Source organism: Pleuronectes platessa, chromosome 2 (assembly GCF_947347685.1).
Source record: "Pleuronectes platessa chromosome 2, fPlePla1.1, whole genome shotgun sequence".
In the NCBI taxonomy this organism is placed as follows: Eukaryota; Metazoa; Chordata; class Actinopteri; order Pleuronectiformes; family Pleuronectidae; genus Pleuronectes; species Pleuronectes platessa.
This window is the reverse complement of record NC_070627.1, coordinates 14714482-14741251: the sequence shown is the minus strand read 5'-3', so window position 1 is coordinate 14741251 and position 26770 is coordinate 14714482. Positions and strand designations below refer to the sequence as shown.

The 26770-nt window shown below is 41.1% G+C and overlaps 2 protein-coding genes across 2 annotated transcripts in view; one reads left to right on the top strand and one right to left on the bottom strand.

The window, feature by feature from the left end:
* srgap3 (SLIT-ROBO Rho GTPase activating protein 3) overlaps positions 1-10610 on the bottom strand; it is a 59143-nt gene extending 48533 nt beyond the window's left edge. The window contains exon 1 of the mRNA XM_053442054.1: positions 10055-10610. Coding sequence (XP_053298029.1) covers positions 10055-10115 — 61 coding nt within the window. The 5' untranslated portion in view covers positions 10116-10610. The remainder of the gene's footprint in view (positions 1-10054) is intronic.
* A 7257-nt stretch (positions 10611-17867) lies between these two features.
* Positions 17868-26468, top strand: thumpd3 (THUMP domain containing 3). Its single transcript, XM_053445885.1, has 10 exons — positions 17868-17907; positions 18287-18568; positions 19235-19312; positions 19397-19816; positions 20486-20616; positions 22974-23043; positions 23868-23983; positions 24079-24183; positions 24440-24563; positions 25749-26468. Exons 2-10 carry the CDS (start codon positions 18338-18340, stop codon positions 25938-25940), a joined length of 1467 nt encoding a protein of 488 aa, XP_053301860.1. The 5' UTR covers positions 17868-17907; positions 18287-18337; the 3' UTR covers positions 25941-26468.
* Positions 26469-26770: the final 302 nt, after the last annotated feature.

Here is a 26770-nt window from a genome sequence, read left to right as displayed (position 1 = left end):
CTGTTGGCTCAAGGCACGATTGCATGTCATTAAAATAATTCACAGAGGCTCATTTTCAATACTTTTATAAAGATTATTGTACCTGTACGTATAATCTGGTTTGTGGCGCTCAGAAAAGGATATTTATCATTTGTTTATCTCACTTTGTGATTGTGTGAGAAAAAACTCTCAACGAGCAATGAGCTTGGTTCATGCCATACACGGTACATAAAGATGGACAACATGAGAGCTCCCTAAATGTGAATCCAAAGCATCTTCATTTCCTCCAGCCTCCTCCATGTTAGTTGATAGGAAAAGGACTTCTGAAATAAAATGTTCTCAAACATTGGTTTCTATCACACATGGTAGTTCTTCTCACACTGACGTTTGTTCAAATGTTCCAGTTTTCAGGTAGGTTTAGTTTTAATTACTTTTAAGATGATGTAAAAATGGGGTGAAAAGTCATGATTGACAGCTGAGACTGACTCACGATTGGTCGAGCATGTCTATCAGTGATGCTTGCTACTGCGGCTCCATCCCCCAGATCACGACTGTTCAGACTCTGGCACCAAATGACCTCTTTTGATCGAGACGGCAGTGTTCGTATCCAGGATATTATTCGCTTAATTTTAGGATAGTGAGAGGAGGTGAAGACGCGTTGTTCATCTATATATAGAGTCTATGTTTTGCACACTTTTGCAAGTTATAGAGCCAAGTATTTGTTCCTCCATTGTTCCGAACATCTGGATGTTTTTAGTGTGGTGTTTTGGCTGTAGAGGTGATAATTTTGAGGGAACAAAAAGGGAACAAAGAGAGTGATTCTGTGAAGTGGAGAAGCAGAAAGCATTCACAAAACAAACATATTTAAGGGTTGACACATTTCTGCTATATTTCATCAAAGAAAAGTAGTGTATCGAAGACAGAAGACATTAGAGTAATTGTTTATGCTGTGGGTTTAGTGTGGAAATGAAAAGTACAAACTACTTCAGCACTTGTCATTAACTTCTCTGATATATTAATTTAAAATATCCCAATTTGGACAATTGGGGGACAGGGATTAACTAATTACTGATCATCTTTTAAAAAAAAACAATATATCCTATACCTCCTTCCAGAGTTAATTCAGGACACCAGCTGTGATGCATTGGTGCAGCATATCACTGCAAGGTTGCTGCTCAGGAGGACACGTGATGTCTTGACGCACTGAAAACTGGAGTGCAGAGAATGTGAGGGATGTTCTGCAGAGCATCCTGAGGGCAGAGGGGGGAGAAGCCCGGCCACACAGGGCAGCGGGATGCCTGAGGAGGAGCGGGAGAGATGGATGCTTTCACTGCGGGATAATAAATCTAAAGTATCAGCTCATATATAAAGTGGAGTCTGACGGTGAGTATTTCTTGTCTGCAGATAATTCCCGACATGTTAAGTGAATCATCCGCTTTGTGCTTTAGTGTATTGGTGCAGTGAGTGTGGAGGGAAAAACAAACGGATGTCCCTGTGTAATGCGGACGAATTAGAAAACACAAACAGCCCTAAGGAGAATTTGAATTTCATGTTGTTGGGCGTTCACATCAACAAGACACACACGCACCGGACAAAAGCAACACTGAGCTAACTTAATCCCAGCTCTGCAGTATGTGGTCTCTCCGCTGCAGAGGCCAATTCCCATGAAAAGCAAACACACAGATGCCGCCCTTATGCAGACCTTGATTCACTCTTTCTCTGTCCCACTCACAATGCAGGGTTCCAGTTGTTGAAATAATCCCCCACTTCTCTTTTCCCTCTTTTTTTTTTAAATCCTCCAATTATTAATACAATTTTGGATTCATGATGTCAGCGCAGGTTCTTCTCGGTCTTGTCTCTATCTCGCCTGCTCCCTCATTAACCCGGACTGCGTGTGTAGTCAAAGATAAGAATTAGGAGCTGAGGCCAATCAATGGCGGAGCAGATAGAAACTGATGGAGCGTCCCCACAGCAAGGTGTCAGCTGTCAGTCTCTGGGTTGTCCCTCACTCCTAATCCTCCCTCCTAATTATCTGCTGGTTTATCTGAGTTTTCACAGGATTTTCTGTCAAACAGGAAAACAACAAATAAGTCTGCCTTGCAGCTTTTGTGCTCCTCACTCGAAACAGATGCTATCTAGGCCCCAAATCTTATGGAGCTTGATAATAAACAGCCAGCTTACGTTAGCTCCCAAAACTGCAATAAACCAAAACCCACACTGAAGGAAAACACTCATCCCATGACGACAATAAATTTCGAATTCAACAGTCACTCAAAGAGGAAAATCATTCCAGATTTCCTCATCTCTCTCTCATACATCGATTTCCTCATCATGTCACCACGTTACATGAGCTTCAGGAAGCTGAGCTCCAGCTGGAAAAACGCCCTTTTCAGACTCTGACTGTCCATCCTCGGCTGTATCCAGGATCCAGCTCTGCAGGACTGAGGCTGAGAGGTGTCTCCATGGCAACATGGGCGTGCCCCAGTCCCTCGGGAGCAGCTTATTGGAGGAGAGGTGTAGTCTGATGGATGTGGAGAGGTGGCAGCAGGGAATGAGGAGGCATGAACGAGTTGTATGCGCTGAGACGTGGTAGAAATTTAACTGGGAAGCTGGTCAGCACAGTGCACCAGCATCTGCTCAAAGCACCGAAACCATTTCTACCATTTTTATTTTAACAAATGAATATTTAGCTTTTATAAAATCTGAGTAAAGTTCAGTTGAAAAAAGACAGAAATGAATTAGAAATGTGTCACCTGTGTTTTCTGCTTTCAGTCAGCCTGCAGCCTCTGTGTGTTTCTGAATGTTCTCCCCACATCTATCATCTAATCATGGTCATCTCTGAGAGGAGAGGTTTCAGCACAACTACTCAATCAGTCTCTACAAAGGCAAAAAATAAATGGTTTTCTGTATAGCTCAGTGTGCATATAATCACTTTGGTCAATTAACTTATTATTAAGACGTGATAAATACGATGTATGTTATTCAGACGGCACTGTCGCCTCACGGCAAGGTGCCCGGCTAGAATCCCATCTTGGCCACATCCTCTCTGTGTGAAGTTTGTATGTTCTCCCTGTGTCTGTGTGGGTTCCCTCCGGCTTATCTGGGATTCATCCCACAGTCCAAGTTGGAGACTCTAAATGGACTAAAGGTGTGAATGTGAGTGGGAATAGTTGTTTGTCTCTGCCCTGCAACATGATGTCAACCTGTCCAGGCTTCACCTAGGCTCTCGCCGAATGTCAGATGGAATCGGCTCTCGTGACAATCAAATTATTCACATTCAATGACGTATATTAGAAAAAATCCAAAACAATACCTGGTTCAACTTTTCTACTGTAAGGATTTGATACTTTTTTCGATCGTCGGGTATTGCTCAAACAAAATGTTAGGATGCTAATAGTCGGATATATCGATACTCAAATCAATCAACCTTACAGTATACTATTCATTAGCGTGCATAAAGCAAGATACCTCAGTTCTGTGCTCTTAATAACTAATGAGCCTGTTCCACATATGGAGCTATTTCTACCGTCAGTGGTGAATACGAGGGATTTGTGAGCTGCAAAGAGGAACTTTTTAATTATCTAAAGTCCATGGTGGGACTTCACTGGTAACAAAGTTAATCTAGCAGGCCCCTGGTCTGTTTTGTAAGAACTCAACTAATTACTTCATCAAATAGTAACTGTTTCAAACTTTCACTGCAATTATTTCTGCACATCTGCTCTATTTCCTCTGTTTCTAAGGTTACTTTCTCGTGACAGCAAGTGTTTTTAATCATCCTTGTATCAACTACTGCTGCATATCTCCATGGAAACCTGTTGAGCAATGCGGCTATGTAAGGGCTAATTTTTCCTGCTAATTTAGATTACTCAATTTTATAAAAGTTTAATTTTGTTCACTTAGATTTTAGATCTGTGCTGGTAAAATAAAGTAAAAAAGCATTAGGGGATTTTTTAAGATATGTTAAAGTTTAGAATTATTTGTGAATGAATAAACAAATACAAGGATATATGCAGCATTGATGTCATATTCCCACAAAGACAGTTAGATGAAGGTCTTTGAACATGATAACGGTAGAGGTCTTCATAATGGAAAGTACAATAGAAGAGATAGAGGACTGAATTTAATGATCAGGTTTCACGAATCAGATCAACCCCTCTTTTTTTTAAATGTATTTTAAGTCTAACAGCCCTGTAACCAGGTTCCAGTCCCCGAGCAAACAGCAGTGCATTACTGGACTTAATACAATCATATCGTTGAAAGCTACACTTCTCCTGACAGCCCTGACTAAAATTCTTTCACACAAACAAGTAAATGAATTGAGAAGTGAAATCAAGCACTGACTGGCACCAAATAGCCAGGAAAATGAAGCCGTTTCTCTATTCAAATTGACCTTTGTCTACTCAATCAATGCCCGAGCATGAACCAAAAAAAACTTTTCTGATGTAACGATGATTTCAGCCTGGCAGATCAGCCGTTTCATGAAAGGCCGATTATCTCTGGGAATCTTGCGAGAGGGACAGAACAAACTCTCGCTTTATCGTGTGGCAGCTGCATTCAGGATACTGAGTTTACAGAGACGAGACCAGAGTCTGCAAAGTTAAGAAAGCTCGGAGGAAAAACACTTTACACAATGTGAATTTAAACTTAATTGGACACAATGGACACAAATAAAGATTGTTTTGTTTGGACAGAAATCTCATGCCTCCTCATGCATGCAGAGTCCACCAGCCGTGGCGCACCAGACCTTCACTATAACAATAACCATGCAGTTGAGTCTGTGGAACTGTGAGAGCAACAGGAAACAAAGTCTGATCTCATGTGTCAAAGTCTAATGGCCCAACCTTCCACCTCTGTCAGATAAGATAAGAAAAGATAAGATATTCCTTTATGAGTCCCACCACGGGAAAACTTGCAATATTATCAAAAAGAGTCAAAAATAGGTTTCATTAAATAACAATGAATAACATGCTAAACTTAAGTATAAGGATAATAATACTTTAGTGTAAAGAGATATAAAAGAAATAAACATATACAGTGTAAAAAAAAGAAATATGTACAGTGAATGGATTATACATGAACCAATGTATTGTACAGACAGAATGAATATTGCACAATTAAGAGAGTTGCGTGTGGTTCTACTGAATTCACCTGATCTCCTCTTTTGCTCCTGTCATAATAACTGTGGTCACTAGGGGTCATCTAATGATAAAAACGTAACTATGGGCCGTAATAGGCTGCTTGACCCTATTTGGTTATTTTCTACAAGACTCAGTCCACAACTTTCTGTCTGAATTTCAGCCGAGTCAGAGAGGAAATTAGCCGAGCATGACACTAACTTGACACGTATTTGTGTCCAAACCCGACCCAGGCCCAATGTTTTCCCCAATAACAGGCAACTGCAGCCTAAACAAATCATGTTCATAGCCCAGCTGATGTAAACGAACCCGAGAACGAATATCATTCCAAAATGATTGACCGAACACGCCCCAATTGAACAATCTTTAGCTTTTTTGGCAAGAGCTATAGGAGATGATCCAGTGCACCCTCATGTTTGTGTATAGTATTAATACAGTCAGCAACCATATAAGTTAGTGTAGCATGACGAATGGTTACAGGGAGAAACAGCAAGCAAGAAATACATACTGTTCCCCATTTCCAGGCTTAATGCTAAGCTAAGCTAAGCTAAGCTAACCAGCATACGTTTATGAGAGTGGCATCAATCGGTCCATCTAATGCTCGGCAGAAGCGTACAAGTGCATAGTCTAAAATGTCCAACTTTTACATTGGGACATTATATTGTATGAAATTGTGCAATCTTGAATGATTCAGCAGCAGTAAACAAGCTGTTTGTTTGACAAGTCAGTGCTTCTCCTCAAACCAACAAACCAAACTCGAGTGACGCCCAGAAATGATTGGAACACACATAAACAAGCTGTGCCACTAAAGATTATTCTGCCTCGTGGAGGTTTTTTTCTTCTCTTTGCAAATGTTCTTCCAGTAAGCAGAAGGTTTGCCCAACAAGCTGGCAGCTGGAGGATCCTCAGCTGCTGAGTCAGCAGAACCATTTCTTCAACTCCCAACATGTCTGGTTCAGCATAGCCGGCGTGGTGCAGCCCGGCAAGGTATTAACTGGTAATTAACCAGATTAGACCACAATGGTAACAATCTCCGACCTTAACACAGAGTTCAGCTGAGCAAAAACTTTCAGTTTGAGTTGGCCTCACAAACTGAAGGTGTCAGATAAAAAGTCCACAGGTTGTGTTCAATCTTCCTTATGGCTTCGCTTACAAACACAATTAATCCCATGAACAGTTTTTAGCATTTAACTCCGCCAGCAGGGAACCTGTCTGTAGCCTGGAGCCCTGGAAACTGAGACACACCTACAGTGTCTCACATCGTGTTCATCTGCGTTTGAGCAAATCGACACAAACACTGTTCAGGGTAATTTAACGGATGAGAGGGGCGGTTCGACACCACAAAGGGTAACTGCTGGGATCAAATACAACAAACTGCAAGATATAAGTTCATATGAACTGTATATCGTAAAGCTGAAAAGAATATAAGGAATTTGACTTAACATGAGTCATCATGTAGGACTAAACACTGAAATGACTCAAAACTTGCCTTTTAATTGTGAATCACGTAGCTTCACACTCACAAATGATAAATTCACACCTCATGCAGCGTCGTGTGCACCGTGATGAACAAACCTCCTACAGCTAGGTTCTTTCCTAGATTACTTTCATCTGTGCATTAGAGCTGCTGGGAAGGTCAAGCTTGTTTGTGTTTGGTCTGACAGAACCAGCTGAGACTAGTCACATGCAAGAAACAGAAACATTAACCAAGGGATTGTAAAATCCATGCTTACTTTTCAGTAAGTGTGTGTGTGTGTGTGTGTGTGTGTGTGTGTGTGTGTGTGTGTGTGTGTGTGTGTGTGTGTGTGTGTGTGTGTGTGTGTGTGTGTGTGTGTGTGTGTCTGCATTAATCTGACTGATCAGAGCAGTTGTTGCAGCCTGGAGGAATAACAACTCTTTCAGTCTTGTGTAATTTTCATCACATCAGAACTGTCCTTCATCTTAACAACACAGCTCATTGACGTGTCTGTCTGTCTGTCTGTCTGTCTGTCTGTCTGTCTGTCTGTCTGTAATGGTGTCATTGTGGGAAATGACTTGTGTCACTCTCTGAGTTGCTCAATGGTTACATCTAGGACATGACAACCATTACAGGCCATAAGTTTTTGTCAAATCTCAATAAAACCAAAACTTGAATTGCCGCCCTGTAGTTGTGTTCCTCCTCTAACCAGTGCAGTTTCAGTTTACATAACTTTTTCAGACTTGTCCACCTGACCTTTAAAATCAAATTGCTCCTCTCTGAATCCAAATGAATCCATGTAACAAATTTGAAGCAAATCCCTCAAGGTGTTCTTGAGATGGTCACAAGAAGGAGACAGACAGACGTACCCAGGTATGGACGGATGAACAGACAAACTATTAGCATTATGCCTCAGCCATCTGTCATAGGCATGAAAACAAAATCACGTCGGTGGCTTTGAACATAAGATATCCAACTGAGCCAAAAAATGAATGATTGTCTGCAAAATACTGCAGGAAACTGCAAGTGGGGTAAAACAGTGCTGCACTCAAAGAAGAACGAATTAGTGATTCATTGCAGAGGTTGGATTCAGGGAACGCAGCCAACAGAGCCGGATGTCTCTGAAGTCAAAGTAAAGTACAGCGAAAATACCAATTTGAAGAAAAAGAGCCATTATAAGTCTTGACATGTATTTATCTCTAAATAGCCTGGTCTTCTAAAGCCTCCAGTTTTGTATGTTGCATGTGCTGAATGTTTGATTCATCATTATCCTGTAGATGGAGAAGCTGTTTCTTGACCTCAGAAGCTCTGTTGTAAATGTCAAACAGGTGCTGATGGTTGAGCCGTGAACAACATTTCACAGGCCGCCTATAAAACTTGCGAGCGGGAGGAGGCAGAGCTGTGGACCAGCGACCACATGGTGGTTAGCAACAAAACAGCATCCGAGCTCCTGAGTCAGTCAGTATGAACACGCTCTATTGACATGCTAATGCCAGATCTGCCAGCTGAACGGCCTGAATACAGTGAACACCATCGTCTGGGCTCCTTCAGAGACCGGGGCTTTGGCAGCAAGCCTCGAGAGGTTGTTGAGAATTCATTAGTGACAGAAGGTTAAGATTCTAAACAGTTACAGAGGATTTAAATCTTATGTTAAGAGGAACTCTCACACATTAAAAGGGTACTGGTTTTATTTTTTCCTCCTTTGTTGTCAGACTTCTGCAGATTTTTTTGTGGGGTCTCCCATCTATTAGCCCTCATACATAATAAAACAAACGTGCGATCTTGTTATGACCCAATCGATTCCACACTGAGGGTTAGGCCCCGTCTGCCGTGTTCACATTAACTATAAAGCAATAACTCAGAGGAAGACAGGTGCAATTTCCAATCTGAATTTCATTACACTTCCCTCGCTGCCTGGTTCGAGTCATAACATTGCATTGTTGTCAGGTGGTGGATTCGGGAGCCGAGGCCTCTGTGTCTACGCATCACAGCAGCCTAAGAATGAGAAAACAAGCAGCTTCCTCCATAAATGAAGATCCATCCTCCTCGTGCAGTTAGAGGACTCTGTCTAATGCAAAGAGGCAGCCGACCGGGCCCTGATCTGGGAGACGAGAGCTATTCCCCCCCCCCATGACACAGATGTACACTAAATAAAACAAGGCTGGATCACCAAAATGGTCTAGAGACTAAAATGGTCTAGAGAGGACACATTTGCGTGCTGATTTTTCCCACAATAACGAGCTTGACAAGAGCAGCGTTATCGCGAAAAGTGATAAAAATCAATCGGCTGATACACTTTACACAACAAGAGCAATTTGTCTGTAGATCAATCCTACACATCCAAATCTTCACACTGTTGAGTACCCGACTTGTACATGACTGGAGTGATGATCAGATGGACGCCTGAGTCAGAACATTAGCGAAGCCACTGACATGTTAAAGGTCCAGGGTCTTGATCCTAACCTGCAGGTCCACTAAGAGAGCCATGCTTCTAACAACCAGTGCACTCTTTCATTTACGCCAAGTTTTTATATAACACAAACACAGCGGCGCTAAATGTCACTTTAAGTTTCTTGAGGATGTTTTATTTGGGTGGTCTGTATGTGGTGGGTCGTTCCTGAAAAGCTGACATCAGGAACAATAAATAGAATTTATGTTATTTCCCATTTATCCACTATGTTCTATGTGCAATTGAACTGTCTCCACAGCACATTAATGCCTAAAGCATGAATATGTGCATCCCATCAAACAATGAATCCACTGCTCAGAGGGAGAACGGGCAGCAGAGTGTGATCAGGTCTGTGCATTCAAGCCGGATCAACCTGGTAAAAAAAAAAACATTAAAAAAAAACTAGATCACCATGCATCCACACATTGAGCGCACAGTGTGCAATCTGTTCCTGAGTGTATGTTCAGCATTTAGAACAACACTGATCTCAGCACAGCCACGTAAAGGCCCCAGAATGTGAAAGAACGAGGTGCCACAGAATAACACCACTCATCCCCCTGTCTATCCTGCACTGATTTCAACACAGGGATCATTTTACCCAGCAACAAAGAGCCGGAATCCTATAACCACATTATGAACATATACATATATTAACATTCAGAACACATACATCTCTCTCTCTCTTTCTCTCTCTCTCTGTTCCTGCATTAGTGAGAAGAAACATTTGCACAAGAGAGACTAAATAAAAACCAGGGTTCACTCCTGACACTGTGCTCTTGACACATGGATCATGGTTTGGCTGTCATGTTGCAGCGCTGCACATACATACACAGTGCATCCCATAGAGGGGTGGAGGCTGTGTATTATAGGGATAAAGGGGGAAAAGCAAAAAGCGTGCAGAGCACTGGCTCTTGGTCAGTAACACACGGACAGTACCTCTGCAGAGACAATAAACACACACACACACACACACACACGCACACGCTAACGCAGACACACACAGGCACACACACAAACACACACACAGACACACACCTTTCACTTGGGTCTCATAGTCCGCTATGATCTCCTTATCCTTCTTGAATTTCGTGGACATGTTTCCTCTCCGGGTGTCCGGGTGAGAGCCCCTGTGAGTCGAGGACGCTCCCGGGTCTGTGGTGATGGTCCCTCGGCTTGCTCGTGAGGCTGCAGCCCCCTTGTCCCTCGGCTTCTCCGGCGTGCCTCTCCTCCTCTACGCGAACAAAAGCGTTGTAGGGGTTTACTTTGAAATCGGAGAAAAATCAGTGCAGGAGTCCGCTTTGCAATCTTGCATTATTCTCCTCTTTTCCCCCTGCAAGGCGCTTTTTCCTCTTCCTCCTCCTCCTTCTTCCCCTCCTCCTGGTACCAGTCAACTCAAAAGGATTCAGCAGGGGGGGGAAATCACACAAAAGACACGAGCGAGCTGAAATATGCGATAAGAGCCTGATGGGGAGAGGGGAGAGGTTCAAGGTTCCAGTCAGACTGAAGCGTGCCCGCGGTTTGTGGGATGAAGAGGTGAAGGTGGAGCAGCGAGGACGCACACGTCCGTCCGTCTCGGCTCTGACAAATTGCGCTGCAGGGAAACAGGAACTTAAGAGACGGTCACGTGAGCCTCCTCATATTGTGAACCCCCCTCCTTCCCTCCCCCTGACACCCCCCGCCCCCCCCCCCCCCCCTTACACGCACACGCATATGCACCCTCACGTGCACGCGTTGGTTATAATCTAATATGATTTAATTCGACTCCATCGGGGCTGAAGCCTTTCTGGTCATATTTCGCATGCACACATTGGAAATCACACATCAAGTCATAATCATAAGTAACGTGACATGAATAAGGTTGAAGTTGGATTTGTCTTGATCTTTTGGGGTCATGTCCACTTTGTTTCTCTCCAGTATGGTCTCTGCTCTGATATTCTACCAAGTGAAGCCATGAAGCATGAAACAGATGGAACAGATGATAATAAAACAAGTTTTACAAACCCCAACAGCTTTCAAGAATCAGTGCCGGCTCAAGCCACAAACAGATCAAATGTTTTAAAGCTGATAAAAAAGATCTGCATTTGATATGTTTCTAATATAGTATATGTATAATTTTTTATCTTTAGTATATTGAAACTAGAATGGCACTGGAGTGTATACGCCCAACAGTCCTCTTATGAAACCACATTTTAATTCACCAGATCCAGATTTTTATTTTGGATGTGCACCAAATTGCACACACTCATAAATGTGTCAGATCATTTCCATCAAGATTTACGAATTATTTTCTGAGAATTCTATGAAAATGTGAAAAGAAATCCAGAAAATTAAAAAACATTCCTGCATCAACACCAAACATTTTAAATGATTCTTCTCTGACCTACACCACATCCTTACCCCAAGTTTCATGGTTATCCATTCAGTAGTTCTTGCGTAATCCTGATTTGAAAAAAAAAACCACACAGACAAAAATATAACCTCCAGGGGTAATCTAAATATGTGAGAACACGCCCAGAACGATTTGATGAAATCTCTTTTGATTCCATTGCTCATACCCTATTAGAGTCGCATTACAAATGACTTTGGGGGCCCCAGGTAAAAGGAGCCTGGGAGGGGCCTGCACAATTACTTGTGCTGTGGACTAACATCATCGACTGTTCTTTTGGGCGGGGAGCCCTCTAAGCTAAGGGCCCAGGTCAAATTGCCTGCTTTGCCTTCCCTGTTGCAACGTCCCTGGTTAAAGTGTATATATTCGTTTGTTTGTTTGTCTGTCTATGTGTTAGGCATATCTGTATATATATATATATATGTTCAGAGTGTGTGCCTTTTGGTGAGATCCAAATAAAAATCTGAATGTAGTGAATTTAAATTTGGTTTCTGTAGGGGACAGTTGGGATCTGGCGGAGGTATGCATTCTCTGAGTGCCATTCCAGTTGGAAGATGTGGCACACATCACAGCAGAGGTCGTCAGGGATCGTCTCTGACGTGCTGCTCCGTCACACACGCAGAGCAGAGACCACGTGAAGTGAGCGGGAGCCTGGTGGGGACAGTAAATGTGCTCAGGCATGACCCACCAGCAGCACCAGCACCACCTCTCATGCTGATATTTGAAGTTCAGGCTGATCTTGGAGGCAGTGCCGTGCTGGCCGAACACATACACAAGCCACTGTCTTTTCATCTGTAAATTGTATCTGCGACACCCTGCGGTTTTGCACAGCGTTGCGTCTTCACATTCCTTGTTGCATCCATTGTTGACTTCCCTGCTTCTCTTCTGTTGGCAGAGCTGATGCTGATAATTAAAGACTGATGTGAAGGGTGTCATCACCAGTGATAGAAATGTGACACGCCTGGAGGCGAGAATAAATGAAACACAAGTGAAAGATTATTTCGCCATGCAAATAGGTCATAAATATTTTAAACATGGCAGAATTCAATAAAGAGCCCATGCATAATAATCCCTGATAATGATGCTGCCAGGGTCTCTGAGGAAAGTTCTACAGAGCCTCTCAATTGTGCTGTGCCTTTTGTAACAACGCTATCTTTCCTTGGTAGATACAGTATGTGAATTCCTTTCATGAAGAGAAGCAGCTTTTCACAGGCGTGTGATGACAGGGACTGAGTGTGTTTCCTGACGCATACTGTCATTCCAGTCTGTCGCTGTGTTTTTAACAGTCCAGGGAAGTCGGGTTCGTTGTTTGTCCCTGAAGTTATTCTCAGTTCAGAAGGGAACAGGCTGTTGACTCACAATGACGGGGCACAAACCTGCACACAGAAACACTGCAGATGCAGTGTAATGCTCATTTCCATCTGCAGCACACAGGCTGTTTCAAACTGACAGGCAGGGAGGTGTTTTTCCACTTAAGGTGTACAATATGCCACATTTGAAAAATCTATTTATCAGGATTTTATGACAAAAATGAATAACCTTTGGGAAAAAAATCGCTAGACTTTAACTTGCTTTATAATACATGTTTGTATTATCAATACCCTGCACCCTCTGAAAGTCAAAACGGTAGCTGGAGCCAATACAGTGTTACTGATCATACTTTTGTTTTATTTATGTTGATTATGGTGCAATTAATCACAATAGTCAAACATTTAGTCAGACTCATGGTAGCAGGAGGTCTGTAGCTACTGTACAGCCCAATGTCAATACAATTTTTTCTCAATATCAATCAACTACTAAATTGTTTATGACAGTTATTTAAGGTTTAAAAAAGGTTTATTCCATGCTGAAGCAAATCTGGTTCAAAACTATTTATATATCCATCTATCTATCTATCTATCTATCTATCTATCTATCTATCTATCTATCTATCTATCTATCTATCTATCTATCTATCATTATATCTATCTATCTATCTATCTATCTATCTATCTATCTATCTATCTATCTATCTGTCTACCTATCTGTCTATCTATCTATCTATTTTCTCCTATCGCCTCATATGTGTCACCTCCTTGTCTGAGGAGTGAAGCCATCTAAGAGCAGACACCTAACCAGTGACATATCAGACCTGAGCTGCTCTTGTTTGTGTTTACCACAGAGAGGTCAGCAGAGGTAACCCTCTATAGTCCATGTATTCCTCCCACGTCCCTCTCTTGCTCAACCCTCTCTTTTCTATCATCAGGTGTCTCGGGGGGGAGGGACCTGGCAAACTGTGATTTCACTGGCACAAAGATCCATTGTGGGATCGTTTTACTTTTTCTTTCTGAAGAACAAGAGTGAGAATCTGCTCACGTCTCCATATCAAACATTCAAACCATCTCCACATTGGAACACGATCTGGGCCTTAATGCCATCATAGATCGTTTGTATTATGTTTAACCCCAAAAAGGTTTGGGCACATAAAAATGTCTTTGTGACCCCACAGTTCAAATGTGTTATAACTATTTGTGTAGCGATCCTCAGTAAATGTTTTGAATCTGGCTCTTTACGCATATCAAAGATTTGTGTAATTTGGAATTAACACAGTATACATGTCATTAACTTAAACAAGTATATGTGAAGGTCATTTGAAAAAAAACAAAGGTTTGGATCAAACAATCAAATATGATTTCAGATACTTATAAGGTACGTGCAGTTAGTGGGATTTGTTGGAATCCCTTCATGCATTTATCTATGTGCATCCTTCATTACCTCTAATAGACTTAATCAATCCTTAATGTTGGTAGATTAGACTCAGTTGTACAATAAGTGAGCATCTCACTGCTCTACCTTGGACTTCATGTAAAACCATACTCGCTGCAGTGCTGGCTCTGCACAATGACAGTATAAGGAAATAAGGACATTATCTTTTTTATAGAAGTACAAACAATTCCATTAACTCATCATTTTTTTCTTCCAGTCAGTCAAAACCCTGACTTCTGTTTTCAATGCAGGGCAATCAGCTGCAATACCTCGCTCAGAGTCAGTAACACGTATTCCGTACTTTCTACTGTCATGGAGCGAGATGGCTCCATGGTACAGTATGTGTATTATCTCCCCTTCAGACTCATACCACTGTAACTGTGTCTTCTATTTTCACAAGCAATCCCACACTGAGACAAGGAGCTTCTCAACACTGGGAGAATCCTAGTGTTACAGTTTTTCTCCATTGCTTTGGATCATTTCACGAAACAGAAATGACATTCTCAGAGCTCTAAGTGCAAATGGCAAAATAGCCCATATGGTTCAGCACAACTACATAGATCACCTTCAAAAGGTCATATCTCACCCAAAACAGTTAACTCAAGTTTCAAAACCAAATCATTTTCTCATATAAATAGTCAGTGCCCCCAAAATGAAAATTTCCTTCTCGCTTGCTGTGGCTCATCTCTCAAAATAACATAGATGGTTCAGCAAAACTCCATAGCACACCTGCAAAAGGTCATATCTCTCCCAAAACAGCCAACTCATCAGTCAAAACTAAATCCTTTCCTCATACAAATAGTCTGTGCCCCCAAAATGAAAAGTCCCTTTGGCATTGTTTAAACACTACAGGTCAAAATGTTTAGAGGTTTTGTCAGTATGGCAGTGGACCATAGAAATATCCCTCATGTGCACATTTCAATCTTGGCTCAGTCCTTGAATGGTCACTGAATGGTTACAGTAGATGTTTTTTTTCCAGAATATTATGTGTATCAAACAGAAAAAAGATTAATTCAAGGTTTCACATAAAATACTTTATTGAACTCATACTGCCATGGAAATTGTTACAGTAATTACCATACATCGTGCTTACAGTAACAGAAAATGTGTACAGCACAATATACTGTCAAACAATAAGCACATCAAAACTAAAATTTGGCATAGTGAGATATGACCTTTTGAAGGTGATCTATGTAGTTGTGCTGAACCATATGGGCTATTTTGCCAATTGCACTGAGAGCTCTGAGAATGTCATTTCTGTTTCGTGAAATGAGCCAAAGCAATTGAGAAAAACTGTAAACTTACTGTGTGACTGGTGATCAGATGTGTGAAACTCAACCTTCATTACTAAAGTTCTAGTTGCACCTGAAAATTAAGCCAATGATCCAAGATATCCTTATTACAGTATATACCATGATGTTTTTCATGGTATTATGTGCCTGTACGATTTTGACAGTGGAGTGAACTATTGTGCAGGTGATGATGTAAACAATGAAATTATGCCAACATGTTCTGCAGAGAACAACCACTTGACTGAGAAGCGACAGTCAGTTTAGACCAGCAATATATATTCAATTGGTAATTGGGCTAACTGAAGGCAATTGTACCTAACCGTTTGCAAAGGTGTTCTAAATCATTTGAAATTTGTGCAAGCTGTTGGAAATTGTACTTGTCATTGCAAGGATGTGCTAATACATTGCAATTTGATTAAAGGAATGAGATATTCCAATCTGTTGTGAACAAGTGCCCAGTGGTTTGGAGGTTTGCACGTGTTGTTTTGAGAATGTCATTTCTGTTTCGTGAAATGAGCCAAAGCAATGGAGAAAAACTGTAAATCCCACAGGATTGATCACACCTGACTGCTTTGAGGATATTCCCTCCTCCTGGCGTTCTTGTCTTTTCTCCACATTGCACGTTATTGCGGTTGAGTTATATTCGAGGATGGAAGCACCGGGTCTTTTAGCGTTGCTTGGATAACCCCGGAATCACTCAAAGGTCAAAGACAACTGTGGCTGCGTCTGTTTGATCTTCTGTCAAAGCAGCGACACTTGATCTGCAGGATTTTTCTACCAAGTCTCTTTTCACTGACAGCTACTTTCTGCTCTCGTTTCAGGGGGAAGAAAGCCATGCATTATGCAAACAGTTGTCTAAAGTGTTTATACGATGGTGAAGTGTCTGACTGTACTCCAACACTGGCCATCTGTTGTGTAGAACATTTCTGACATGAACACACACACCGCGTTTTTCAGACTTCACACTTACGAGTGAGATACTTTCTAAAAACACTGAAGTTGACCTTTGCAAAAAAAGAAAAAATGTCAATAATAACAATGCAGTGTGGAGAGGTATTTTAGAAAACTTCTGAAGAAGTCAATCAGGCAAAGACAGTGACTAAAAACAACAATAAATGAGAAAAGTGGTGCGAACAAAGCCAACTGCTCCTTATTTTCTCCCATAGGGGATTGCTTTACAGAGAATTATCTTCACCTTAAGTAAAAAGTGTTTTCTCCACTGCCCAGACATTCAATTAATCACACAAGGGAATGTGACAGAGGAGAAGACAGTTATTTTAATCACCTTTCTCTACGTACGCTTCATTAATCACAAATGATAAATGGTGGAATTTGGAGGTTATGGGTGAGTTTATAGGATTTTCTTTCCTGTTTAACTTAAGAAGGCTGGAACTGTCCATGGCAGAGACTCTGATATTTAGCTTTCTGAAAATTAATGGCAGTGTCCTGGGCTATACGCCAGTAAATACCCTAAATTTGGTTTTAAATAACCATGCATTATTTCTGTCACTGAGTGGATTTGTATTTTATTCATGCAATTATTGATTGATGCTTAATGAATCACAGAAATCAAACATGTCCGACTCATCTAGGATCTTATCAAAGCATCAGGAGATCTGTGGCTACTACCCAATGTCAATACAACTTATTAGAATAATCACCAGGTATTCTAAATACAAATTCTATTCGTAAAATTAAATAAAAATACGAATAGCATTCATCCCTACACAGAGTAGACTCACTGTGTCTGTGTTCAGATTCTAACATTATATAATGGCGCCCTCTCCTGATCCCTTATGGTAAGGCTGGTAGAGACTATGATCTTTCCATGCAGAACAGGATCTAAAGAAGGAGCAAGAGTGACTTGACAAAATGTGAAATGAGACAGAAGCAGGCAGGTTCCACAAATACTCTCATTTGTAAACCGATTTGTATCAGGTTCAGTCTACAGCAACAAATCTGGTTAATGCATTTGTCTGTTGGCCCTGCTTTAGACTGGAGGCAGTTTGATGAAACACAACATTACAACAAATGGGATCAGTGTAAGCTAAACCAATTCCCATATCGAAAAACTTCTGGAGCTCACACCCTTCACTTCTATTCAACTCATCTTGGGCTGGTGGAATGACGGCACTTGGGCGGTCTGCTCCTGTTTGCCTGATCTGTAGCCCAGATACAATGGAGGTGAGCCTGAAGTGGCCCACATCCGTCTACTATGGAAACAAGAATTTGACACAAGGCCTTGGGTTTTACAAACTTCTTAATTTATTAAATTATAGAGAACCAATTCATTCGTTGCCTGGTTGATAATCCAGCTTTATATTCCTGCAGTGCAAAATCATTGTGTAAATAAGTCTTCTCCAGTGTTTGTGTATGATGCTTTTATTGTGAAGGGTTGTGGGCCGGATGTGTCACTGTTGTGGCCGCAGGGCGGAAGTAGCGTGTTTTCACCTCGTGTTTGACAGGTTGGTGTGGTTCCAGTTAGCAAACTGAACACATTTGACTGGTTTTAAGGTTATTTCAAGCTCCCACAGCTGAGCAGCTGAACTCATTGCTTCAACACACATCCACGTGAAGCGGTTGTTTCATAAAAACACCGCATCATCGCCTTACTTTACCGTTGTGTCTTCTTTATGGCTACCAACTTTGGTAGCTCCTGTAAGCTAACGTTAGCCTGCTGAGTTCCCTGTTGATGCTGCTTGTCCAGCATTGACAAAGCACTTGTTTAGTCAGTGTTGATGTGTCACTCTAACTCACGACAACATGATTTACTAACGACTTCCTCTGTGTGTGTTTAAAATGAGAAGCACTGACAGTCTGAACGTGTCTCTCATTGATCTACAGCTCTCTCTCTCTCACACACACACACACCCATTACCCCCATCTGGATTCAACATGTCCACACCGGGAGACGGAGCAGCAGAACAGGCCGCTCCAGCTTCCTCCTCCACTGAGACTGATGCCACCGCTGGGGACATCATCACTGTCACCATCGGGGCGACGGTGCCCACGGGGTTCGAACAAACTGCTGCAGAGGAGATCGAGGAGAAAATTGGGGTTGAAGCGAGAATCAGCAAAGACCGTGGTCGTTTATACTTTCCAATAACAACCGACAAGTTATACCAGGTGAGATAAGAGTCCAAACCAAGGGAGACCCAGTCCCCACCAGGTTTCTCTTACTGTTATGGTGACCTACAACCACAGAAGACTTTGATTTGATGGTAAATCATGAAGTTCAGGGGCCTTTTGATGGATTTATTTGGATTTTGATTCATCAAGACGATCTTTTATGAGGTGTTTTACGTCTTTTAGTCTTTTATATTGTATTCATTGTCCATCTTTTATGTTGAGCTAGAGGTTTGTGAGTCTACGCTTTATGTGGTTGCTGCTGTCTGTCCTACAAATTATAACAGGGACAATAAAGATCCTTGAGGTCAAATCAATAACATTTATTTAAATAGCCCCAAATCACAACGTAATCTCAAGGCAGTTTGTGTAGATAGGCCGAGAACTTACAATATTATAGAATAACCCAACAGTTCCCATTAAAAAAAAAAAATAATAAACTCCCCTTTTAGAAAAAACAGACTCAGTGTGGGCGGCCATCTGCCTCGACCTGTTGGGATGAGAGGAGAGGAGAGAAGAGTTGGGAGGAGAGAGGGGAAAGAGAAAAGGACAGAAAGAGAGAGGGACCAGGAACAGCTGTGAATTTAACTGACTTTTGTTTTGCCATGTAAAACATGTTTTAACGCACAAAACTTTTTCATTTATTCATTTATTCCTACACTCTAGATTCATCTCTTGAAGTCTGTGGACAACTTGTTTGTTGTGGTTGAGGAAAATGATCATTACCAGTTCAAGGAATCAAAGGTAACTCACAGCCGGCTCTACACTGATTGTTCTGATGTACACTGTGTTAATGTCACGGTAGCAAACAGTGTTCTTTAACTACAGGAGGAGACATTGGAGGAGCTGCAGCAGCTCGCGTCCAAACTGCCCTGGAGTAACGCCCTGCAGGTCTGGAAACTCAACGGAACCTTAAAAAAGAGGAAAGGCTACCGAAAAGGAGGGAAAGCAGCCAAGGTAAAACCCAGCAGTGATGAAACCGCGGCTGACAATGAGCAGCAAGAGGTCCCTGAGGCGGTGTCAGCTGCTGACGGCCAAACAGAGACAGAGGCCTCTCCTGACCCGGAGACCTGCGCACAGGACTCCGAGGAGGGAGCACCCAAGGCCAAAATCCTCAAATTCCGTGTCACGTGCAACAGGGCCGGTGACAAACACAGCTTCGCCTCTAATGAGGCAGCCAGAGACTTTGGCGGGGCCATACAAGAGTTCTTCCAGTGGAAAGCAGACATGACGAAGTTTGACATAGAGGTAGGCATGCTTGTTGAGACAGGACTGACGCAAAGTGAATAACATTCCACCGGCCAAAAAAAACTCGACATGCTCAGATAAACTTTGCAGGGGACAACCTAATATTTAGTTTAAGGAGGGATAAAATAACAACGCTGCTCTGTAACATTTTCCAAGAAGATAGGCTGTTCTCATTATGTGAGATGTCGGGAAATGTTGTTACATGATGTGTCTACGTTTAAGATTAGATCAAAAAAATGTTCTCACACGTACAGTAATGATAAAACTGTGGACTTCCATTGTTTGTAGAAATGTTATTTTATCGGTTGGTAGAAGACGGTTGTTTGGTTGTGTAATCTGACAACCACACAGTTTGTATGTAGAATTAAGTTTTATTTCCCAATCTGAGTTTGCTGATATTTAGATGTATGTTTGGATACATGTTGCAGTAAATAGTAAATTAGCCTGTATATCAGATAAGATTAATGGGGGCGTCCAAACTTTAACCCCAAGTTAAAAAAAAAAACATCAGTATTACATTTTAATGAATGGTCATTTTAAAATGCCATGAATAATTCATACAAATCCAATTTATTAACAGTTAATTATTCTTTTAATTTGAGCTCCATTAAATATGAAAATGTGTGTTACCTGATTTCTAATCTTCTAGTGTTTGCTCCTGTGCTGTAGGTTTTACTGAACATTAACAAAGAAGAGATTGTGATTGGCATCGCTCTCACAGAAGAGAGTCTTCACAGAAGAAACATCAGCCACTTTGGACCCACTACACTGAGATCTACCTTATGCTATGGCATGCTCAGGTAATTTTTTATAACAGTGTTGTCCTGTTGACGTTACAGTGTTTAACTCAGATTGATATTTACCTACTGTGTGTCGTCACAATGATCCATGTGATGTGAATATGATGTGGTCGTCTGCAAAGGACAGAGCAGATGTCACCATGCGCAACCTTTTTGAAAATGCTGTTTTTTCTCTAGAAAACATCCACATAAGTTCCGTAAACATCACAGAAATGTGCACGTGTGTATATTCCGTCATTAGCATGTGTCCCAAATATCTAGGATTTTATCATTATTGTTATTATTATTAACATTTATCAATGTTTCCCATGAAAATTAGATAAATGGGCACACCTATAGCAGAAGCTGTGATGAGATCTGGCTGCCTGTGAGAATGGTAAAAACATGAGAATTCTCCTGGTGCTTCACTCCTCACTGTTTTCAGACATGAACTCCAGAATGTCTGCCAAATGGGGTACAGACTTTCTCTGGAGTTTGCCTTTGACACATTCTCAGTAGCTTTCAGGCGAGAGGTGGCACAGCAGGCAGAAATTCATTTCTAAATTCTGCTGTGGAAATCATATGTTGTCGTCTACGCCACTGCCTTATTACCAAAAACCTTTCAATTCTAGTTGTCTTTCCAAGTGGATATCTACATCGGTGTCTTCTATGTGTATGGCTCCTCTTTTCAGTCATTTCATCCTGAGACATGTCTGAGAGCAACTAGATATACTGTTGAGTTTCAACTATCAGCTCCCACCTAAACAAATAGATTAGGTAAGACAAAATAGATTTTACTGTCACAAAGGAACATCTAACTTGTTTACATACAATTTTGCATAAGTCCAGATGGGACGTGTGCAAGGGCCATGAGAGGGGCTGCTAATATTTCATTAGAAAGAACTTAAACAATGATCCATCATTTGAATCTCAAAGCAACTTAGTCAAATAGCAGAGTGGAAAAAATGGGCAGGCGGGGCCACCTTGATACAGTAAAGGCTATAATCAGAGTTAGTCCTTTAAACCTTAGGTGCAGTACACAAGTATAAAATGAATGAATGTCAAAATACATTTTGGAGAGCACTGACTACTGTCATAGACTTAAATTAAAACCTTATTTTGTAAATAACAGCACAATTGTAGTAGCAGTCTATAATCCCTTTTAAAGAACTTTATAAATAAAAACAGTTCATATTTGTCTGTAGTCACTGATGAAAAAGCAGCTAGGTGCAGTAAAATAGAACATTTTGGATGTGATCCATTGAAATGCATCAAGAATCCTTGCCGATGCACACCTCTATTGTCCATTGTTGTTGCCTGTGGTTCACTCTGGATTAGAACTAAGAAAGAAAACATGACCGCATTAATGTAGAGGCACATATACTAGTCCTGACTGAACACAGGCATATCCAATATCTTCACACTTGCCAAGAAATTCTTGTCTGTCACACTTTAGTGTTTTTTTGTAAGGCATAACAAAAGAGACGGATGCTCCGCTTACTGAATACGTTTTCCGCTCAGATGAGCTCAGGGATCAATTACGAGTATGTGACAAGTCGTACTCTGTCTCTCCTCTAGAATACACTCTTGGCTGAGCTGATGGACAAATGCAAAAAATAACAATGTTACACTGTACTAAGAGTACCACTATAAATGTGACTTGGATATAACTAAAGCATTTCAAGTTTATAGGCTTAAATTGTTGTGACGTTAATTGTCTTTTGATGAAGTGACTGACACAGTAAAGTAATGTATGTAAGTAAGTAACAACAGATATAAATACTCGTGGTGGAAGTTCAGGTGGGTGTCATGTAAATTGCTGTAGAGCAGAAACGTAAACCACTTTTGTGTTTATGAGAGTCATGTTCAGTACAGAACTTCAGGAAAATCACACTCGAACTCTATCAGACTGAGTGTGTAACGAAAACAATTACAAGTGGCATATTAGAACTGTTTCCTCTTTTTTTTTTAAAGGGTTTCGACTAGTGATTTAAAGATCGGTAGTGAGTTGGTGAGCCTAATCTGATCAGGCAGGGAGTTCCAGAGCCACGGGGCCCTGACAGAGAAAGCTCTGTCACCTTGAGTAGCCAGCCTTGAACTAGGGACAGCCAACAGGGACAGGCTGGCTGATCTCAGGTTACCACAGGGATAACACGGAGTCAAGAGATGCGAAATGTACGTGGGAGCCAGCCCATGTTGAGCTTTTGAATTACTCAGAATGATTCATGCTTAACCAAGTCTTTTTAGCACAGATTGACAGGCCTGTGAGCAAAATGACAGCAGAAGCGGTTCATATTATACATTGACATGTATGAAATGAGTTGCTTATAAAATGGATTGCATTGGTACTATATTCATGCTCTGTTGTCTATTATCAGGCTGTGTAAACCTCAGGCATCCGATGTGATACTTGATCCAATGTGTGGGACCGGAGCGATACCACTGGAGGTGAGACATGACTTTGAGTCCCAGCTGAGAGCACGGTTTCTCCTGTATGGGTGGGTTTTGTATATGTTGCAGCACTGTTTCATGACCTCATGTATTCATTCTGTGTCATGGGTTTATTGACTCAATATCTACTTCATTACACTTCAGCCAAACTGTACAACTGCAACACATTTACAAGGAGCTGGATGAAGTTTCATTACGAAGCATCAGATTCACTTCATAAGTGAACGACACACTTCAGAGTTAAATAGCAAATAATCAGCAAGTACTGATTAATGCTGATTTAAAGTACCGAGAGTGCAGCTCTGGACGCAAAAACCTCACAAACGCTCTGTTTTTTTGTGTCTGAACTTGACAAATCTAACATTTTCCCCGGCACATGCTGTGTAAATATCAAACAGATGGTCCAGTCAACAAACCCAAACATGAATAATATTATTAATGATATTCTGAGTCAGGCCTAACGTGTCGAGACTTGGGTTTGGAAACCTTATAGTCTCAATTAATCATCACCCAACTCTATGGTGTGTAACATGCCATATTTATTTATGAATTATTGAACATTCGGTCATATCAGATAATAAGAACATCTTCAGACTCAATATTTGATCTTATTCAGCACGTTCCCCCCCCAACTTTGCCAAACTCATCTCTATCCATGCAGGACCACATTTTACACCCTTCTCTATTGCTACAATTGTATAAACCTAAATACTTAGGACATCATAGGTCTTAAATTACTGGTTGATTTGAGGAAGCTTATTTGTTCCATGATTTAAAATAATGAAAAAGGCCACAGATTTTAAACTGCTTTCCTTCTCCAGGGGGCCCTCGAATTCACCAGTTCATTCTACATCGCTGGTGACAATAATGACATGGCTGTTAACCGCACAGTCAATAATATATGTCACATCCAGAGAAGGAGGGCAGACAAGGGCAGGTGAGAAGGAATCGCTTAAGATTTTTGGTTTTAATTTACAACTTGACTTACATGTGACGATAATCATTATGTCTTGTGATCGTCCTTTCAAACAGTGTGTCTGGACTGCCCATTGACACGGTGCAGTGGGATTTGTGCAATTTACCCATGAGGACCAGCTCTGTTGACATCATCATCACTGACATGCCGTTTGGGAAGAGGTAACATAACAGTGGTTTACCATACGTGCTTGGTTAAATAATATGTAAAAATTAAAAAGAAATCTATGTCTTGAATAATTAAATATTAAACCACAATGCTTAAACCGTTGGTTGAAATATGTGTATTAAATGTGTAATGAATGTAATTTATTTCATTCTGCTCTTAAAAGTTAGATTGATTAGATAAAAATCCAGACTCTGCTACAATGTCAAGTAAAGAACATTGAAGCTAAATCCCTCCTCTGTTTTCTTGAAGAATGGGCTCCAGAAAGAAGAACTGGGACCTTTACCCGTCCTGTTTACGAGAAATGGCCCGTGTGTGCCGACCTGGCACAGGCAAGGCTGTCCTCTTGACACAGGACAAGAAATGCTTTTCCAAGGTAAATGTATTCCTCTTGCGGATGACTTAAGTACTTATTTGTGATGCAACTTTTCAGTCACCTGTCAAATGGCACAAAAGAAACAAATTGGACATAAACATACTTTTTTATTTAAGAAAACACACATGTGTAGGAAGGTGCAGCAGTAAACACAGGTAGTGTAGTGACATTGTTGCAGAAAACTAAAAGAATCCCATTTCTTGAGTTTGGAAACCTGCTCTCTCTTTCAACAACATGCACCTGTTCAATTTGTCAAATGTATGAAACGAAAGGTGCAGCTTGAAATTGTTGTACCTTTGCGAAAGTGATAATAACGACAGGTAGTGTTATTATGGAACAAAAGTTAATTCGTTTAACAATGGGGCGGAAACAAGTAGACAGACCTGTTTCCGTCACCACCAGTTAAAGTCGATGATTCTGCTTTGTCCACAGCGGCGATTTGTCACTTATACACTAAATAGAGCACTTTGTGTCCAAATAAACAACTTGTTGCCAATAATTCTAAATATAGTGTTTTTAAATGCAAATGTTTTGCTTTTAAAGTTCCAAGACATCACTGACTCACTAACAACAGCAAATTTACGTTACTCTTCTGTTCAATAATCCTGGTGTGTGTGTGTGTCTGTGTGGAAGTACAAGCTACACAACTATATCAACAGGCCTGGACACAAGTATAACATGTGAAAATGTGTTGCGTCATTTGTAACAAGCACAGTCTCAGTGAGTAAAGGTGGAAAAGCAACATTTATGTCTCTGTCTGTAGAAGGCGTCGCATGTGTCACATTCTCAATGTCACAGTGAGGTCATGGTTCACTGAAGTGTCTCTCTGACTCACTCATTGACCTTGTATTGACCTTTCTGGTGTCCAAGCTTCTCAAAATTGGTTCTAAGTCAAATAATTGGTATTAAGATTTAGTTCTTTGTTTTATTACTACAATGCCTAAGCTGTTTGTGCAGCTCTCCACCTAGTTTAAACAACCTTAGAAGCTCAGATGATGAATCAATTAATCTTGGAATCTCTAAATAGTCCCTCGGCCGTTTTAGTGATGCAGGTTTAACTAACTCGGCCGTGGCATTTTGGAACGAGACTTTTCCAGCTGTATTTGTCTAAACAGAAATCTTGCTTTGCGTAAAACAGATGTCTCATTTATTACTTAGCCCTCACACGATTTATGTTGTCCGCAGGCTGTTTCCAGGATGGGAGGACTGTGGAGGAAGCTGCACACTGTTTGGGTGAATGTCGGGGGTTTACACGCCGGAGTCTACCTCCTCAAGCGGACCGAGAATGTGTTTGGCCAAACTCCTGAGGATATCTATGAACCACGAGAAACAGTTAACACGCAGGCGGAGAAGACGGATGACAAGGAGCTCTCTTAATCAGCTCACCTCCTGCATTCGAATTCAGAATTTATATTTTGAGGCCATGTAGGATTGTTGCTATTTATTTTATTTTTGAAGATTTGACTTTCTCCCTGTTTCAGGTTCTCTGCTCAACAGTGCCAAGCAGGTTAAGTGTATTATTTTTGTATTTCACATTTGCTGTAATGTGATAAATGGGAGAATTAAAAAAAACGTATTCTTTCATGCTCAGCAGCAGGTTAATGGTTCTCTCACTGTTCCACTGAGCCAGTTCATTTGTCATGATGCTGTAGAGAAACCCACTGAAGGATGTATTGCACCTCTGATCTCCTGTTTTCACTGCATGTTGCCATTTGTCCCGATGAATGAAGGTTCAAACTAAATATCAGTTAATATACATATTCATCACTTTGATTCAGTTGCCAAGCAGTGACGAATTTACAACAGAGAAGCTGGAACCTTCTGTAGAAGAAACAGGAAGTCCATGAAATGTTTTCTGGAATATTTTATATTTTAGTTGCTGGACAATAAAACAGGGGAAAGTCACACTGTGTGAATATGTGCTTCCTTCTTCCCTGCAAACCAGCAGCCTTTTCCTTATGCTTATTTTTATTTAACTTTCCATCCTGAGCTCACAACAACCAGGGACATCACAAGCTATTATCAATGACAAAGATTGAGTACCGGTGATATATTTCAGTGTTGCTGAACACATGCAGATAATATTATACTTCCTGTATCAGTTTAATAAGAAAGATACACACCCTTAGCCTCTGGGTTATTCCCAGACAGGAACTGTGTAGATGAGTGAACCAATCCTCACCACAACTAATGACTAATGAGTTTCC

Coding starts and splice junctions, on each gene's coding strand:
- thumpd3 (XM_053445885.1), top strand. CDS start 18,338: ATGTCCACACCGGGAGACGGAGCAGCAGAACAGGCCGCTCCAGCTTCC. Junction 20,617..22,973: donor TTATGCTATGGCATGCTCAG/GTAATTTTTTAT, acceptor GTCTATTATCAG/GCTGTGTAAACCTCAGGCAT. Junction 24,564..25,748: donor ACAAGAAATGCTTTTCCAAG/GTAAATGTATTC, acceptor TGTTGTCCGCAG/GCTGTTTCCAGGATGGGAGG.